This window comes from Loa loa (genome assembly GCF_000183805.2).
Source record: "Loa loa unplaced genomic scaffold supercont3.72, whole genome shotgun sequence".
NCBI lineage: Eukaryota > Metazoa > Nematoda > Chromadorea > Rhabditida > Onchocercidae > Loa > Loa loa.
Genome location: NW_018108252.1, coordinates 56070 through 74321, shown reverse-complemented (window position 1 = coordinate 74321; position 18252 = coordinate 56070). Strand labels below are relative to the sequence as shown.

The following is an 18252-nucleotide window of genomic DNA, read 5'->3' as shown; positions in this document are numbered from 1 at the left end:
AGTTATTATTATTATTATTATTATTATCTATTATTATTATTATTATTATTATTATTATTATTATTATTATTATTATTATTATTATTATTGTTATTATTATTATTATTATTTTAATTATTATTATTTTAATTATTATTATTAGATTATTAATTGTTAATTATCATTATTACCATCATTACTAATTATTGTTAATTCTTATTAGCTGCCGTTACTGTTTAATATAATTGGTGCTACTATTTGCCTTGAAAGAAGCGGAGAAAATTAAGGCGATAATACAATGATCAAATTTGGAATATGCAAATAAATCTGGATATTAATTTTACATTTTCCAATGAATAAACAGGATGAGGGCAGACAAAATGATAGTTATAGTTGCACTGAAAGCATTCGTATGACGAACGAATTTCTCAGCTGTGATTTTTATATTGCTTTTTGTTTCATTTATCTTTCTGTAAAACTGATCATAATTTTGACGGGTTTTCATAATATAATCAATTTCAGTTTTGGATAAAAACTGGGTGCATCTATAAAACGTGATAACAATTCACGCAACAATTTACGCATTTGTTTACGCAAGGAAAAATGAATTTATGCGCCTACTGAAAAACGCGAATTGTATGTTTGTTTCATTTATTTAATAAATGCCATTCGCTGAAATCATTTAAGGAAATAAATGTTTCAGTAGTGGGCTTATCAATCCTTATCACCCAATCATTAATCACTATTTAAAATGACATTCAATAAATCAAATGTCACATGTTTCTTGGTTAAGTTTAATGCAGTTTATTTCAGTTCAAGCAGCATGCGTTTCTGGTTACCCTCATTTCTAATTATTCTCTACTGTTGGGTAGATGTTATTATTTCGGTGATCGCTTTTGGCTTCTATCAAACATCATTCAAATTTGATCTTCAAATTATCTGGGATTATATAACATTCAATGTGCCCTATCATTTCATCACTTCTCCCATTGATTTCCTATTATTTACTGCTTTTCGACTCCTCGTAATGCTGATCCTTCTCATGCTCAAGGTCAACTGTGAAAATCCATGGCATGAAAAATTTTTCATACCACTTTTGGGAGTATTTATTCTAAATTGGACCTTCTCGCTGATAAAATTACTTGCATTCTCGGAAAAAATCGAGCAATTTGTTTATTTCGGGTTTTGGCTAAATGTTATTTGGAATGTATTAGCCGCTGCATTAATTATATTATTTTGGAATTTTGTACTGCGTACTAATACCTCATGGAGTTATCGATCGTTGACGGGTGACGCACAGGATGTGACATCAAGATTGCAAGATACTAAGGAGGAGTCCGATCGTTTTGGTACCGGTCAGCATATTCTGCGATTGCTTCGATATTGCAAAAATCACTGGAAATGGTTCGCAGCAGGATTCTTCTTCCTTACTGTCTATTCTTCATGTACGATTTCATATGCTACTACATTTTTTACTTCGAAAAGCATTGTTTAATGGTTTAAATACTATTTCATACTTTTTCCAGTTTCCATAAGGATTATTTGTCACTACGTATTCATCACATTACAGTATTTAAGTTTTTTCTATCTCGAATTTTGGTCTATAAGTGGAAATGATAATTTAGTTACCAAAGTGCAGTAAATTTAAATTCTTTTTTTTATTTAATGACGTAATTTATCCGCCAGTGTTCGGGATCAGTTCACAGAATTAAAAAAAATGAAGTTTAAAATGGATTTATTTAAGCGCGGGTATTTTTACCATATTGTACCGGTCGAGTACTTTCAAATATAGTACAAGCTCGAGGTGCTGCTGTTTTAGTCAATTCTGTGCTGCTTATGTCGGCTTTAACTGTCGTAAGGTTCGCTCATCGTTACATTTTCCAGTTGCATTTCGATATTATATTCGTGGAGATCTTATTGAAGCTCTAGAATTTTCATGTTAATTTTTAAAGTAAAGCTTTGTAAAGCCATTAGATTCATGAGTCATTTGCATTTTAGTACAATTACTGGTGGTCTTCGAGGTGGAAGCTTCGTTTACGCTACAGCTTTGGTGAATCGTCAAATGCGCTATGATTTGTTTAGTTCATTGGTGGAACAAGATATCAGCTTCTTTGATACAACTAACACAGGTATTTAATGCTGTTTTCTGTGTAAAAAAAGTCTTAGAAGTTCATTGGAGGTTCATTTAGAGAGTTGTTAAACTTACTACACCCTTCTGATCACCATACTTAATTTCCGAGAGACAATTTTAAATTTGTTAGGTGAAATAACATCACGCTTAACAACTGACTGTGAAACAATGTCCTCAACAATTTCCACCAACTTGAACATCTTCCTTCGAAACATTGTCATGCTACTTGGTTCGCTGGTGTTCATGGCTACTCTTTCATGGCGCCTTTCTTTGGTTACTTTCATTATTGTACCGGTCGTTGGTTTCGTGACTAAAGTTTATGGTGCATACTATGATGTAAGTGTGTGAATTCCAATAATTTCATTATATTTCCCACTTAAATTAAGTTAATTTTATTTGCTTCCAAACTGATCTCAGCCTGTATTACACGATTGAAGTTTAGATTACTTATCTCGAATATCTTTTGGTCATAAAAATGTTGTATATTGCTCGAGTTAGGTTAACTTCACGCAGGACCAGGGCTTCTCTTCTAACAGATATTTGTGGTGATCAAACCTATTATATTTATTTCATGTTTTCGTCTGAACTTACTTATTTTTAGTTAGCGAATCCACTTCTTTAATAGGTATGGTATTTGCTATTTTATAATCTCATTCTTCATGATATCTGAATTTTTTTTTTTTTTTTTGCAGCTACTAACCGAAAAGACCCAAGCAACAATAGCGGTATCAAATCATGTAGCAGAACAGGTGGTTAGTACTATGCGAACAGTGCGATCATTCGCTTGCGAGAAACGCGAAGCCAGAAAGTTTCAGCAGCATTTGGATGAAACGCTGCATTTAAGCAGGAAAAAAGCAATAGTCTATATGGGTTATATGTGGACTACCGAATTCTGTGATAATGCTATCCTGATTGCTGTGCTGTTTTATGGCGGCCATCTTGTCTTGTCAGGTGATTTTTCTAATTTCAATATTAATTCGATATTCTGATTTTAATAATCATTCCCCTGGGCTGATTTTAGTGCAGGGAAATTTAAAAAATTCAAGTAAAAATCGAACCATGTTCACTCTGAATTATAAATCGATGTTATGCTTATTGTAATCAGTTCATTTCAAATTCATAACTGCATTTTATTATAGGAAAAATGACAGTTGATAATTTGATATCTTTCTTATTATATCAAATGCAACTTGGAGAAAATCTCTATGTACGTTTTCATTAATTTTTGAATGATTCAGATGATGTTCTATTCGTAGTTCATTTAAATTGATATGTATATCTACAGGATTTGTTTGATCGTTCATTCGCTACAGTACGTTTTCCGTTAATAGGCTGTATTCTGGGAGGGTGTTACATCAACTACCTAAAGACTTCTTGTAATCAGCTTTGAGACTTTTCTGTCCAAGTTTATTCTGACAAAACTCTCTGATTGTTGCTCAATCAGAAATTGAAAAAACATCAATTTATCATAATATATGGTTAAGTCTTTTTGTTTCCAACCTTTCGGCATCCGTTACATATTTGCTCTTGAGCACTTATCTCTTCAAACGGTACTGTTTCCAGTACATCTTGAAGAGTATTTAAGTTCTGTCTCTATGTGATTCAGACTTCGCATCTCTCTAGGCTTATTTTGGTAGTTTTCAGAACATCAGTTATGTATTTACGGGTTTGATGGAAAGTGTTGGTGCATCGAGGAAAGTTTTCGAATATATGATGCGTAAACCAAAAATTCTTCGCGTTGGAACGAAGAAGACGCCAATTAATGGAGAAGTTAAGTTCGATTCCGTATCTTTCACGTACGCTTCCCGACCAAACAATCCTGTTTTGCAGGTTATTGAAACTCCTGCGTTTCTTTCTACAAGTTTTACATTTTGGATATTTCTAATAGAAGTTTATGCTTTCAAAGATATATTAGGAATGGTCATGCTGGTCATTAGAAATGGTCATTCAGATTTCCTGCTTTATAATTTATATTTTCATACTTGATGACAGATCACGAAGAGAATTCAGTAAAAGTGATCGTATTTCATTCCGTTGAAGAATGAACTATGGGTTATTTTACCTTTAAATTCATGTTTAAAATTCTGTTTATTATAGGACGTCAGCTTTACTGTTCATCCAGGTCAGACTGTTGCCCTGGTTGGACCAAGTGGCGGTGGAAAGTCGTCCATCGTATCTTTGATTGAGCATTTTTACGAATGTGATAAGGGCTGCGTGCTTATTGATGGAAATCCAGTGGCAGATTATGATCATGAGTATATTCATCAAAAAGTAAGTGTGTTTTAATTTTGCTCCGGAAAGAATCTTTCATTGGAAATGAAAGTAATTCAGAAAAGAAAGCTCTTCATACTCTTCATACTTTTGATGGATTCGTTGAATGATTATAACGAGAGTATTTTTTGCTATAGCAGTTTGCTGTCTTTATACTGAGATTCACGAAGTTTTTTCAGATTGCTCTGGTTGCTCAGGATCCAATATTATATGAGGGCACGGTGCGGGACAATATTATATACGGATGTGATTGGGCTACCGAGGATGATGTGTTAAATGCTGCTAAAATAGCTAATGCGCATAATTTCATCATGGAAACTGAGAAGCAGTATGATACAAATTGTGGCGAAAGGGGTATTCAGTTGTCAGGTGATTTACTTAGAAATGATTCTTGTTATTATGGTTCCTGAAAATGAGGGGTTGTGGTGGTTTAGTGACCTATAAATTTATATTTTGTTGCTTAAGGACAAATAAATTTGGCGATGTCGTTTTTCTAGCACATCCATGATAGTTTAGTTGGAAATGCGCGGATGAACGCGAAGAGTTATAGAAAAGAGATTGTTGCCTTTTCTTTTTCCATTCAACATTCTTGTGTTAGTAGTCGTTTATTATTTTTTAGAATAAATTTATTTTAAGTTTTAGGATCTAACAAGGACTTAGTGAATTCAAACGATGGTGAAAAATAGTTTTGAGATCAAAAAGGGAGAAAAGTGGAAGCGGTTTTTCTTTTACTTATTTGTCTTACATTCGGAATTTCAGGTGGTCAGAAACAACGTATAGCAATAGCACGAGCTTTGGTCCGTCATCCCGCCATTCTGATATTAGATGAAGCAACTTCAGCTTTAGATGCAGAAAGTGAACACGTTATACAAGATGCTATAGCGCGATGTTCGAAGGATAAAACCGTTATTGTAATTGCACATCGCTTAAGTACAGTTGAAAATGCTGATCAAATTATTGTCATTAGTAAAGGACAAGTGGTGCAGGTTAGTTCAGTTAAAATTTTTTGATTGGCTAACATGGCTTGATTCACTATTCGATTTATATCAGAATGTAAGATCTAGGAAAGGTTTAAAATCACGATTTTGCGTTGGAAAAACTCAAGTAGTTGAATGAGTTCAGAAATCACGTATTCATGAAAATTTCCGGTTGAAAAGGATGGGCTGTTATTGATTTTGTTCTTTATTAGCTATTACGTGTTAGTGCATCTTGGCTTGTTTGAAATATTTCGAAATATATATGGCATGTCTCGACCTTAATTTATACAGTTGTGTTGCACAGGTTACGACTTATGGTAGATTTTAATTATCTGTAAAATTGAGAAATCACATTTCATGATTGTTTTAGCAAGGTCGACACGAGAATTTGCTGGAACAAGATGGTATTTACCGAGCTTTAGTACACCGACAACTTCTTGGACATAGTTCAAGCAAAATACATTGATATGCTTTACGTTTCGAATGCTTTTTTCGCTTTTTGGCAACTGTTATTTTTCCTCATTCTTCGATGTGGATTTCTGCATAGATTTTGGACCAATTCGATTTTTAATATTACGGAATCATTCGAATAGTGAAAATAATTCACTGAAAGTAATTTCTATATTTCCTTGAGAAATCTGAATTTAAAACAGAGTGTACGATAGAGATGGAAAATGTATTGGCGAAAAATGGCTACAGCATTTAAATATAATTAACCTTTAAACAAAGCAACACTCTGAAACATAACTCCCAATTATTTAAAAGAGAAATCGAATTAAATGAAAAACGTGTATTATGTTACGCCTACTTCACATCACCCCTGCCGTTAATTGGAAGAGCCGTTCAAATACTGCTCATTGAAAATAAATGAGTATTTGTTACCATATATTCTGCCATCAGTAATAGGTACTTTTTAATGCGTTATGTATCTGACAGTGGCATGAAATTACTGGTAAAAATGAAACTGCGCAAAAAACAGATTAAGCATATAATCTTTTCTTTTAATTTGTACAATTCCAACATCTGACAGTGTAATCCCACAGAGATCATTGTAAAACATTTCAACTCAAGCAAAATTCAAATTGCATTTAGGCGTACTTTATCGCGACTTTGAGCTTATTACGAAAAGAGAGGGAGCATCTGAGTCATGCGAACTTTTAGATTAAGTCATACAGAGTCAAAAGATTTGAAAAAAATCATGTTTTCGATTTTCTCCTTTGCGCCCTTCAAGTTCTCAAAAACTTTGTCAGTTTTCCCAATGACAGAGTTTTGTGTTCGTACCAAATTCAGAATAAAATAACAAAAACAAGAAATGAGACTTTGGACACAAAACCAGAAGCACTTGCTAACTGCAATAGGGTACCCATTTCGAAATAAGAACGGGAATCCAGCTTTCATTACACCGCGGTGGTTGGCGGCGCGGCGGTGAAGAATTCATTCAATAAGTCAATATCTTCTTCATTTAAACCTACAGCATTATGAATTACAGGTGGGGAAATAACATCTCCAGGCTTAGCGTACTGTGCAATTTGACTGTGTAGTTTTGCTTGCACTTTGTTGGCAAGATTCAGCTCATGATTGCTAGGTGCCGGTTGTTCAGTTAGAGTTGTTGGTGGGACTGAACCAAGTCGATTTTTCTGCAACAACGCTAGGTCGCTGATCATTACACCAGTTTTACTCAACTTAGCCTGAAAGGTGGGAGAACCGATGAGTACAATTCCAATTCCAAATAAATTCGAAAAAAAAATAAAAGAAAGAATATACGAATGTAATGATCAATTAATCAGTTACTCCTTATTTGATAATGACTGATACTATAAGCGCATTGTAGGATACAGAAGGTGGAGACCGCAATTATTTTACGTCAAACAAACATAGAGATATATAAAGTTTTCTAAAGGACGGTAAGTTTTTGGGAAGAAAACCATCTGATCACCCTCCCTTGTTTTTCAGAAAACAAGCAAGAACTGTATCTCACACCAAATGTATGTTAAACTCACAATTTCTCAAGAAAAAACAGAAATTATACGTCAAGTAAACATGAAAAAATACCTGACGGGTTTCTGGTACTGTTTGCAATTTGTATAACTTCCGTATGTCACTGACGAATGAAACATCAACCCCAATATTTTCGAGAGACTCAACATCGCTCAACAATTTGTTCAAATCGATTTTATCCACTGCACTTTTCATTTGAGAAACCTATCAAATCACTTAATATTAAAAATGGAGAAATTCCGGTACTTTTCAGTACCTTGCACTGAGTTTTTTCATCGGTTCTTCGTTACGAAAACCAAATAAAGTTTTCAGTAGGATAAATTATAACTAAATAAAGTCAGTAATAGCATAAACTTCAAAAAACGGTATTTCTTCACAAATAATTTTGCTAGAAAATAATACTTACACTGTTTTTGTCCGTATCAGTTTCTAAAGCCTTGACAGTCCTGCGGTGCTCACCGTTTGTCAAAGTATCTAACAAATCATCGACAACTTTGATCATGTACTCGCCACAATTATCAACCATTTCCCGTAAGGATACTGCATTCATTACATTAGTTCTAAAAGTTATTTGCTATAATTTACTTTCAAATTATTTCACATAACAACCGACAACACTCTTAATTTCTGCATCTCCGGAAAAGGCTATGAACCTTGCGACAGAAAGAGCTAACTTCTGCAAAACACCAAATTGCCATCCGAAGCATGCACAAACAGCACATCTTTACTCCAAGCACTTAAATATTTCCGATAAAAATTAGCAAAATATAAATTTCCCAGATATTCTATTCACCAATAATGTGGATGCACAAAAAACTCTACAAACACAAATATTTAACAAAACTTTTAAATTTTACTGAAAACTGACCTATCCCCATAAGTGCCCAAAAGTAAACGGGAATCCCGTTCGCAAAGTGTTGCCCAGGTAGAATCAAATTGCGGTGCAAAAGAACTGAATGGTCCATATGAAACATAGGAAATTGGAACCTGGAAACATTTCTCATAATTGACATTTAACTCGAAAATAATGCCACATAAGAACTTGATAGGAAACACATTTTCGTAATCGCGCATTGGAGGGCTAAAAGCGAAACAATGCAGATATAATATAAAAATTAGATAAAAGCGAAATTAATGTTCAAAGCAGTGCAACAGCAGGAGAATCAAACCAGCCGCTTTAACCTAATTTTTTAAACATCCCTGTCTAATTTTCCACGTGTGCTTACAGAAACTTCTCAGCAGTTCATTCTGACAACAACCATTGAAATCAGTCGCTGAAAATTTTGATACCAAAATCTGGCACCATAAATTTTATTGTTTCAGGAAAGAGCTGCAAATCTTTAGTTTCAAAATGTTTAGTACATCTGAAAACGAAATTATGCAGTGAACTTACGGGATTGACGTAACTATGCTTCTTCCTACGACAAAACTGAAGATTCTTGATATGTTTGATGATTTGAAATAAGGTGCAACAAACCTGGTGGTTTGATTTGTGTTCTTGTGGAGCGCAAAGTCCTGGTGTACCTTCCTCTAGTTTACCCACAATATCTCCAAGGGTGATTATTTTTTTTCAGATGAACTCGGATTGATAACATTCAAACAAATAGCACCGTCCTTGTTATCCAAAAATGCGAGGTGACTTTTCGGTTCTATACCGTTCTCCTCATTACCAGTAGGAAATACCCTAAGATCAGGAATACGACTAGATAATTTTTGCTTCAAAGATGGATCCACTGCTTCCAAAACGGTTGATGGTGTTGCATCATCGACAACTGCTGTTTTGTAATCTGCTTTCGGTATTGGCCGTGTTTTTGTTTTCAAAGTTAAACCTAACTTTTCCAACGGGATCTCCTGGAAATTACTTATGTTTTCAAACACCATAGTTGAATCACATAACCACACAAAGCTAAAAATTTTTAAACTGGATGAACGCAAAATATGAAAGCTACAAGACCTCACTGAAATCTCTCACCTTAAAATCCAAAAATGCCTAATTGATCAATGCATTCTCTACGGTTACGTTTTACTATTTCCGATTCCCAAAATCTGTGTATCCCCTTCACCAGTATGTATTTTATATTGCTAACAAATCCAAAATCTCAAAAGCTTACACTTCTTGCAAAACGTTAAGAATAAATACCTAGAAACGGAGATAATGCACTAAAACACACTGATCATTCGCATCACCTAATCACTGGTGATAGTACAACTCAATTCCGTATAGAAAAAATTGCAGTAACTGAGGATAGACAGCTCCCGCTTAATTGTTTGAATTACTTAAAGTAATTAAATAAACGGCAGGAAAATCAAAAAATAGGAAAATTTACCTTGGTGAACGGAAGAGTATGAAAAAGATAGCGCAAATATGATTCCGAAAAATAAAACTGTACAACTAAGTCCATTTTTTGAGCTGCTATGTGATATATAGTCCCAGGTGAATTATAATCCATTGCATTATGAACAATCAATTCGGCATCTTTCTTAAATGTTGCAATATCTGGATATTCATCCCGATCGATTTTCTGTCGAATCGTAGCAAAATCCATCGGTTCCTTGATTATTTCATGGTAATCTGGTGCCATCGATCTGAATTTGCACCTTGCTTTTCAATATCAAATTATGAACGAAAAATCAATCTAGTAGGTAAAATTTCCCTTCCAGAAACCACTTTTGAATTGACATTTTTTTTTAAAAAAATCTGAGACGAAGGAAATAACACAATTCCATAAAACATGATAAATTACGCAATGGTTGCCAAAAAAGTTTTATCACGAGAGCATTTATGATTTATGTAGAACAACATTGTTTCGATCTATCTTCAGAATAATTTTTTAACAGAAAAAAAATGAAAACTTATTTTTAAACTTACTGTGTCACTGGAAATGCGAAATATTCATCTGGATCTTTGGCTTTCATTTTCCGCAACAAGTTATCGCAAAAAAGCTGCATAGGTGAATAGGTTAGCACAGCTGATGCTTTTGGAAGTGGTGGCGGTGTCGATGAGTGCTCTTTCATTTCGTCATTAATTTCGCCCTGAGCGTAATAATTTTTATATAAATTATAAATTGTTGAGAGTTTTGCTAAATTAATGGGAATTTCCTTATACTCTAAACTAAACTTTCCTTATACTTACATTCCTTCCTAAACAGAATCAAGAACAAATTTAAAAATTTGGACCAGAACTAAATATTGAAATCCCGCTTCCAAATATCGTTATTTAAATCTAAGTCAACCTGACCACAGTTTCATCTCTTTTTGTCCGACTTTTTCACGTCTGGAAATTGGATGAAATATATTATGCCATGAAAAACTTACCTCCTGCTGCTGTTTAGATTCTTCACGCTCTTTACGTTCGGCTGCTAATTGTGCCCTTCGTTCAGCTCGTCTTTTGCTCTTTGCTATTGAATCCGTTAACCTGTAGAAACTAATACTGAAGTGTAACTTATAATGATTATTACTGCAATTACAAGTGGAAAAATCTGTCACTCAGTACGAAGCTGCAAATTACTATTTGTGCCCAATTATTAATATTAACCTAAATCGACGTTTTTTACGCGGAGTTTTCTTGACTTTCTCCTCCTGCTCTTCTTCCTTTTTTATGTCATCACCACTACCATTCTCCTCCTGGTCATCGGCTGTGGATGCTTGTTCCGAATCCGAATCCTCCGTTTCCAGATTACCTTCTGATCGCCGCTTGCGACTAAGCGTGCTAGTAACATTTCTGAAAGCACCTGGAAATGACAAAGTAATAATCTCTGAAAGAGAAATAAACTCTGTATTTTCTACAAGAATTATGGTAAATGGGTCTGAATCTTACGAAAACAGAACTTTTACGTTGAAGGCAGCAATATGTTCAGAGACTATTAATATCAAAATCAACTGATTCCTGTTATGAAGAAGTAATAAGACCATAACAACTATACCTTTGGAAGCTCGTCGCACTGGGAGGCTAGGAGGAGCCCCAGCTGACATCCTAGCCGGCGGAGCACCATAATCCGATTTACGAACAATGTTACGCGACATCCTTGAAAAAATCATAGATTTTGGAAAATCACAACCTAATGTGAATGAAGTACACGTAACATATGCGTTTTTAAACCTGCCTTAAACATGCTAAGTAGACAACATATGAAATATACTAAGGATTCGGTAAAAATGTATTGAGCAAACTTGATAACCGTGAAGATGCTGCAAAAGAGAGCTAAGAACAAATCCTTTACAACTTTTACATAAATGCGTTAAACATGTAGAGAAAAAACCGAAAATATGCTTCAATTCGAAAAAAAGTGAAGTGCATCAAATATGACTGATTGCACTAGAAAATCGCCTGATTTATTACAGGATAACAAAATATAAACTCAAGTGCAACAGAAACACAACAAAACTCTTATATTTAATTCCTGAAATTCAATAATGGAAATTAGTAAAACGTAGTTGATTCAATAAACCAATTACATGTGTTCAGAACAACAGCATAGAATGTGAACGTTTTTTACGCATTCTACTAGTATTCAAATTAAAACGTCCATATTTCTTACCGTAACTAGAATTACTTTCATAGGCATATTCATAAGCAGTTGACCCAATTTGTTCATAATACTTGCAAATATTGCCAAATAACACTTGTAGAAAAAATATATATTGCTGGGTTCACGTTATCATGTACGTTATTCCCAACCTGAAAAGAATATCCCAGTCGTACAGATCGTTCTTGATCTTGCATCTCGATACACATTGAAACGCGTCCCGTTAACTTATTGAAGAGGTTCGTCATGCAAAATAAATAGGATCACTAAGTTATTGATTTTTCTCAGGGGAATTATACTTGCTTCATAGCGGTGAAAACCGTTTTCATATCGTATTATTCACTTTTTTTCTTCTCTTTCAGTTCAATTTTTCTAGTTGGAATATTCGGAAAGTTCATTTCTTCATATATTGTTGAAATTCAACTGTGTAGAAGTAATAACGAAAATTTGTTTTATAAGATTTGATTGATTTTCAGCAGTAAAAATTGTTTTTTTTATTGTATGTTTGTCGGGGGAAGCGTTTTTCTTCCCTAAAAATTTTCCTTTCAATTTTTCCATTTAAAATATTGAGTAAATTTATTTCTTTTTGTTTGTTGAAAAGTGAAGTATCTGTAGAGAAATGATAAAAGGAAGTTTTGGGGTAAGATGTAGAATTGTTCATTATCATTTCTATGCTGAAATGGAAATTTCTGGAAAGTGTCGTCCATGACGATGACGTTTCAAATACAGAGTTGAACTAAATAATGCTACTAATGACAAAAAAAAAAGAAAAAAATCACGAAGAAATTAGCGAAGTATCAGTTAATTTTATTAGCTATAAGAATTCATCAACTGGCTCTGAATTTCTAGTTAAAGTACCTTCGTGAATAATTGTACCATCGATGTAGATGTTAATAAGCGTAAATAAAAGGTTAAAATCATTAATGATAAATAGTAATTTTTTCTTTTTAGGATGAAAAAAGTATACGGCATTTCTGTAAATTCAGAGCAGAATATGTTTGCCGTAGCCACCGAGGATGGATTTCGTATTTTTCAGTGCAATCCATTGCATCAGTTAATCCGGTTAGGTTGGTTTTTGCATGATAGGATTTAAATGTTCAAATTTACTAATTAGATAGCGCTAATTCTTTAAGAAAGGGAGTGGGGAGGAATAATAATTGTGATTGAATGCCCAAATTATTTAGCCATGAAGTAAAGCGCACCCAGTTGAACGAGATGAGCTTCAAATCGAGTTTCCGGAGGAGCTAGTTACCATAACATTCCGTTTAATTTATCCATTGGTTTGGATGTTATTCGAGAAAAATGACTTCAATAGATTTCCACAGGTGTAAAACATACAGACGAGTAGAAACGAAATAGATTAGTAGGAATGCTTAGTTGAAATCTATTGTTTAATTACTCGGTGATAATTACAGATAAACGTATTGTTGGAAGTTTAAGAATTGGCAAAGTTCTTGGTTGCTCAAATTTTTTTGGAATGGTCAGTGGCGGATTTTGCCCGAAATATGCCGAAAATGTCGGTAAGCTAAAAGATTCTATTAATTAGCCAATTTAGCTATCCTTCCTTTCTCTACTACTAGCTATTGTTCGGGGTGAGTTACCGTACAAATCGGCAGAATCGATGATTTTTTGATATTTCATTGAAACTCGGAATTTTTTTTACCATTAAAATTTGAAATATAATTATTAACCAAGTTAAATAACTTCTGTATATTTTTTGAGCCATCGGTCAACGTATAATTGATTCACTTATTTGTTTTAAAGCACATATTTGATTCTTTTACTACAGTAATGGTTTGGAATGATGAAAGAAGAAAGGATGACTTTTACATGGAGTACACCAGCACATCACCTGTTTTAAACTTCCAGATGTCAAAAACGAGGTCAGCGATATTTTCTCCGCACTGATTGTTACTTTTCATTCATAATATCTGGCACCTCATTGCACTTTTCCATCATCCGTATAATTTTTATTCTTTTTTTGGACAATGAAATTGAAAAAGTGATACCCATATATTTTCTTTTAATTGTTCATTCCTTGCAGAATGGTTCTAGTAGAAATGAAAAAAATTCATATTTTTAATTTTCCACAAGAAATGGATCCTATAAAAACAATCCAGACGGGTACGAATGTTCATGGATTATGTGAACTTAGTAATGATCCAAATATGGAGCTTCTTATTTATCCAGGGCATCAAAAGGGCAGTGTTCAGGTTTATCAGATTTTTTTCTTTGATTGTAATGTTCTGAATTTTTCAAGTAAGGAATTACTGAATAGTAATCATCTTAATTTAACACATGAGGAAGTCGAAGTCGGGAAAACATTGATAAGCGAAGACGATACTGTTTTGATCATTTTTTGATGAATGCATTTCAAACTACCAACATCTTAACTAACGGATTTATTGAACGTAATGATTCAGCGACTAAAAAAGAAATTTAGGAAGATATGGCCATATTTGGCATACTTTGAGGTATTAAAAATTTGCTACACTAAATAGCTAAAAATGTTAGTTTTTTTTGTAGTAATAAGCGATAATAACCTTGATCAAAAATAACTTGTGATTAGAATCGATTGGTCTTACCATACTTGTAGCCTTTTTTTTTTAAAGTATATCAATTTACGTGATGTCGCGCGGCATACAACCTTAACACCAACATTAATCAATGCTCATCAGTCTGATGTGGTACAGCTGGCACTGAATAATACGGCTACTCTTTTGGCTACTGGTTCCACTAAAGTAAGACATTTTCATTTCATTAAGATGAATAAGGAAGGTAGAGATTTTGAATTTAATTCATGATTTTTTGAATGCTTTTATTAAAGTTGCATTGCAATTTAAACGCAGGCCTTTTTTGGTTAAAGCGCCCGCCACCATTTCTATTGTCTAACTAGAATTGCGATTTCAAAGATTAGTTTTAATCTTTTCTCTGTCTAACAGAAGTTATTTCCTGCATTTCAGGGGACGATGATACGAATTTTCGATACAAAAACCGCAGAACCAATACGGGAATTCAGGCGAGGCGCCGACTCTGTTACTTTGCATTGGTTAGTACATCAATTTTGATGTTTGAAACCAAAGTACAAATTCCAACTGTATGATGTTGAAATCTCTGTTCGGTATTCTACTCGTCAAATAAGCACAAAAAAATTTTATAATTTCATACCCATAATAGTACACCTCAGTGTAGTGAATAAGCCGTATCTCTTCAACGTTGTTATGTTCTATTAAATGGCATTTAAGCGGAGGGACAAAGATTAGTTGGAAGTAATTAAAAGAGGTTAAAGATTTGTTGGACTTGAATATTTTCATTTTAAAGCACAGGGAGGAGAGGGTGAAAATCGTTTTGGTTTCTTCCTTCCTTATACTAATTTTGAAGATCTTTTCAGCTTGCGTTTTTCACCATGTTCTAGTTTTTTGGCGGTTGCAAGTGATAAAGATACTGTACATATTTTCGCTGTAAAAAATAATGACCCAACGTGGACGAACAAGAAAACATTGTGCGTCATTTGAATTGCTAAGTTTTATACGATTGTATAATAGAATTAGTTAAGTTATAACTTATAATGGACTTGATAGCACTTCACATATAACTACCGCCAGTAATACATTAGAATTATGAGAAGCTTGAAATATGAAACTCGTGCCAAAACAGTCTTGATTTTGCTGATATAACGAATCACATATAGAGCGCAGATTGTTTACATCAGGAATAAAATTTGGGTAGAATATTCATAGTGCTTTTTGCAGTGTATCAACTTTCCACATTAATTTTGAATTTTATATGCAATATTAAGCGAAAAATATCGTCACCTTTTCTGTTTTTACCTCATTTTAATTTGTCTATAATCAACTAAACCGTCAGTAGTTCGGATGGGCGCTTTGACAGCTATTTTTTTAACAGCTCTTCTGAAATACTATAATGACCTTCTTTAATTAGTTTTAAAGAAACTGATATCTATTTATATGTTAGGAAGCTAACATTGGGAGGATTTCAGAAAACTTCTTGGCCAACATCTTAGAAAATAGTAATGGAAGTGATAAAATTCTTTTATAGATGGCAGCAAGTTGGTCTTATATCAGAGGATGCTGATCGTGCACGGATACAATTCAAATTATCGAGAGCTACTCAAAATGTTACACTTACTGAATTGGCCTTCTTAAAAAATAATAATGAATCAAATGGCACTGAACTGAGTGTCAAAAGTCGTTTCGTTTTACGCAGCCATGTAAGTTATCGAAAGCTATTCTGGTCTTTCTTAATCATTTTTAGCGTTGAGGAATTTGAATTTATGAACTAACTCAAATTTTTCGGTGACATGGAAAAATTGTCACTTTAGTAGCATCATTATTTGTTGTCTCTGTCAGTGACGATAAAAGCAGGACTTCAGATGAAATATGGCTGTAAATTAGAATTCTGGATGGAATATGGTGCTGTCAAGTTATTGGTGATTTAAATTTTCGTTATTTCTTATCTTTGAGGTTAAATGTGACAACTTTGTAGGCCATGGTTGCAATTTGTGATGATGGAAGCTATAATTTGTTTACATTTTCATCCGATGGTACATTTGATTTGATACGTGATGAATATTACCTAGATTGGGGCGACGATGAGCATTTTTTTGAGCAGTGTTTCGAATGAACTGCAGTTGCGGGTATTATTTAGTCCGAATGATACGGGTTACTACTTGGAATCTAATTATCTTTGTTATTGTCATGTAAGAATTATTTCGCTTCAGTCCAGTCTTTGGGCCTTGAAGTTTCAGATTCTAGTATTAAATTTCTAAATATAAAATTATTGCTTTAAATTACTTTTCTAATATCAGTGCATTTCACCATTTGGCGTGTATTTAACATATTCGTTTTTTTCTTTTTTTTTGATAATATCTAATTTTGTACTGTGCTTCTTATGATTTCCACAGGTTAAAAAAAATTTTTCTCTGCTACATATTTTTGAAACCTGATTTGTATTTGCAAATATGTTAGTTGTTGCACGCTATTGCCAGTACTTAATTTTTTTGGATCCTTCTTTCCTCAAATCTTTTTTGATTTTTATCCTGCGCATTTTTGCGCTGTGAACAAGATTTACCAGTGTTTTTTCCCAACCTCATTTTCGTCCGGTTTTGATAAGCTCATTATATTCCACATGCATAATTACTGCTGATAAAACAGTGCTTGCTATTAAAATTTGATTGGAATTTCAGTAATGGAAATTTTTGAGTATCCTATCACAGTGTAATTTAATGTCCTGTATAATCAAATTAGCAAAATTATGATGTTTTGCAGATACGAATTGTTAGCATTGAATGGAACAAAATTTTTTTAAAAATGTTGTATTCAACATATTCCGATTCCATTAATCAAATTAGGTTCTTTCATTAGCAATAGATTATTGTTGATATTTTTCTTTTCCTCGAATACTTTCATTTTCCAACACATAAAAAATATTTTAAAATTAAACGTTAACTTGTTTAAGTAACTAAAAGGATACACTCATATATACCTGGTAATTAAACAAAATTAATCACCTGTCCATAAAAACGTAGTAAAATATAAGGAGGATTCTTCTTACATATTTATGCTTATGTTACCAATTTGTCGCGTTGCATCATTTTCTTTTTAGGATTTCTCAATTTTACATCTGTATTTACCATACATTCAAATAAATATTGTAGTTGTAGTCAAAGTATATCGGAATTTATTTGAAACTATTACGTGAAATCCTTACAGAAACGTGATTGCGTGAAATCCTTACGGAAATGACAGATCACGTCCGAGGATTGGGAATTTGTTTTCATTGTGTACTCTAGAAAATGAGAGGAATTACGTATGTACACGTGGAATGGCATTCCATTGGATTATCTGTGGAGGTATACGTAGTTGCCTCTCTCTTCATGTCTTGGAAATATTTATAACTACTTTACCAAGTTACCTTAAAATGGCCGGAATGGAATATGTATGTAATTGAGGAAGTAAAGTATTACCAGTGATAATTTCAAACGATTTTTTCATTAGATGAGCTATGAAGTTAGCCTGAAATATATGGGCTTGATATTGAGTATATAGCGTTTAGGACATGCCGAATGTCATCATATGACTTCAAACTCACCCTAAAAGTCCTTAAATTCATTATTACTATAGCTAGGAGTGAAATAAATGTTTATTTCAGGGCAACCGTAAAGCAAATCGTTTCAAGCTGGTAGGTTCCTTCATAAAGTTATTTAAGTTATACTTACATAATTGAGCCTAGGCAAAGTGCTGTTTAGCTAATTGCCAGATGCTAGTAAAAATTACAACTTTGTTTGAACACTGTGTCAAGATTGAAAATGAAAGGCATATATTTTGCTTAGTTTTTAAAACTAAACCAG

The 18252-nt window shown here is 33.4% G+C and overlaps 4 protein-coding genes across 5 annotated transcripts in view; 3 read left to right on the top strand and 1 right to left on the bottom strand.

Annotated features, from left to right (window-relative positions):
* LOAG_17416 overlaps nt 1-5988 on the top strand; it is a 7492-nt gene extending 1504 nt beyond the window's left edge. The window contains exons 2-13 of one of the 2 annotated variants that reach the window (XM_020450078.1): nt 502-615; nt 793-1424; nt 1724-1838; nt 1978-2108; nt 2241-2446; nt 2803-3061; nt 3250-3317; nt 3755-3940; nt 4208-4381; nt 4561-4750; nt 5141-5367; nt 5729-5988. In XM_020450078.1, the coding sequence (XP_020306297.1) occupies nt 803-1424; nt 1724-1838; nt 1978-2108; nt 2241-2446; nt 2803-3061; nt 3250-3317; nt 3755-3940; nt 4208-4381; nt 4561-4750; nt 5141-5367; nt 5729-5824 (2274 nt within the window). In that variant the 5' untranslated portion in view covers nt 502-615; nt 793-802 and the 3' untranslated portion in view covers nt 5825-5988. Of the gene's footprint in view, nt 1-406; nt 616-792; nt 1425-1723; nt 1839-1977; nt 2109-2240; nt 2447-2802; nt 3062-3249; nt 3318-3754; nt 3941-4207; nt 4382-4560; nt 4751-5140; nt 5368-5728 lie in introns of those variants that run through there. The other variant, XM_020450079.1, reaches the window with a different exon arrangement.
* A 767-nt stretch (nt 5989-6755) lies between these two features.
* LOAG_06208 (hypothetical protein) lies at nt 6756-11379 on the bottom strand (the record flags this gene model as incomplete). The annotated part of the gene is made up of 11 exons (XM_003141744.1): nt 6756-7046; nt 7411-7560; nt 7763-7916; nt 8225-8343; nt 8834-8904; nt 8967-9207; nt 9684-9942; nt 10226-10389; nt 10672-10771; nt 10892-11087; nt 11280-11379. 11 exons carry the CDS (start codon nt 11377-11379, stop codon nt 6756-6758), a joined length of 1845 nt encoding a protein of 614 aa, XP_003141792.1.
* Nucleotides 11380-12827: 1448 nt separating this feature from the next.
* Nucleotides 12828-16613, top strand: LOAG_06207 (hypothetical protein). The gene is made up of 9 exons (XM_003141743.2): nt 12828-12949; nt 13298-13402; nt 13672-13765; nt 13927-14095; nt 14495-14623; nt 14846-14931; nt 15274-15384; nt 15942-16113; nt 16389-16613. Exons 1-9 carry the CDS (start codon nt 12835-12837, stop codon nt 16524-16526), a joined length of 1119 nt encoding a protein of 372 aa, XP_003141791.1. The 5' UTR covers nt 12828-12834; the 3' UTR covers nt 16527-16613.
* A 1084-nt stretch (nt 16614-17697) lies between these two features.
* The window catches only part of LOAG_15791 (hypothetical protein), a gene marked incomplete at its 5' end in the record, with an annotated part of 1943 nt that continues 1388 nt past the window's right edge, over nt 17698-18252 (top strand). Inside the window, 2 exons of the mRNA XM_020448970.1 lie at nt 17698-17754; nt 18054-18083. Coding sequence (XP_020300921.1) covers nt 17698-17754; nt 18054-18083 — 87 coding nt within the window. The remainder of the gene's footprint in view (nt 17755-18053; nt 18084-18252) is intronic.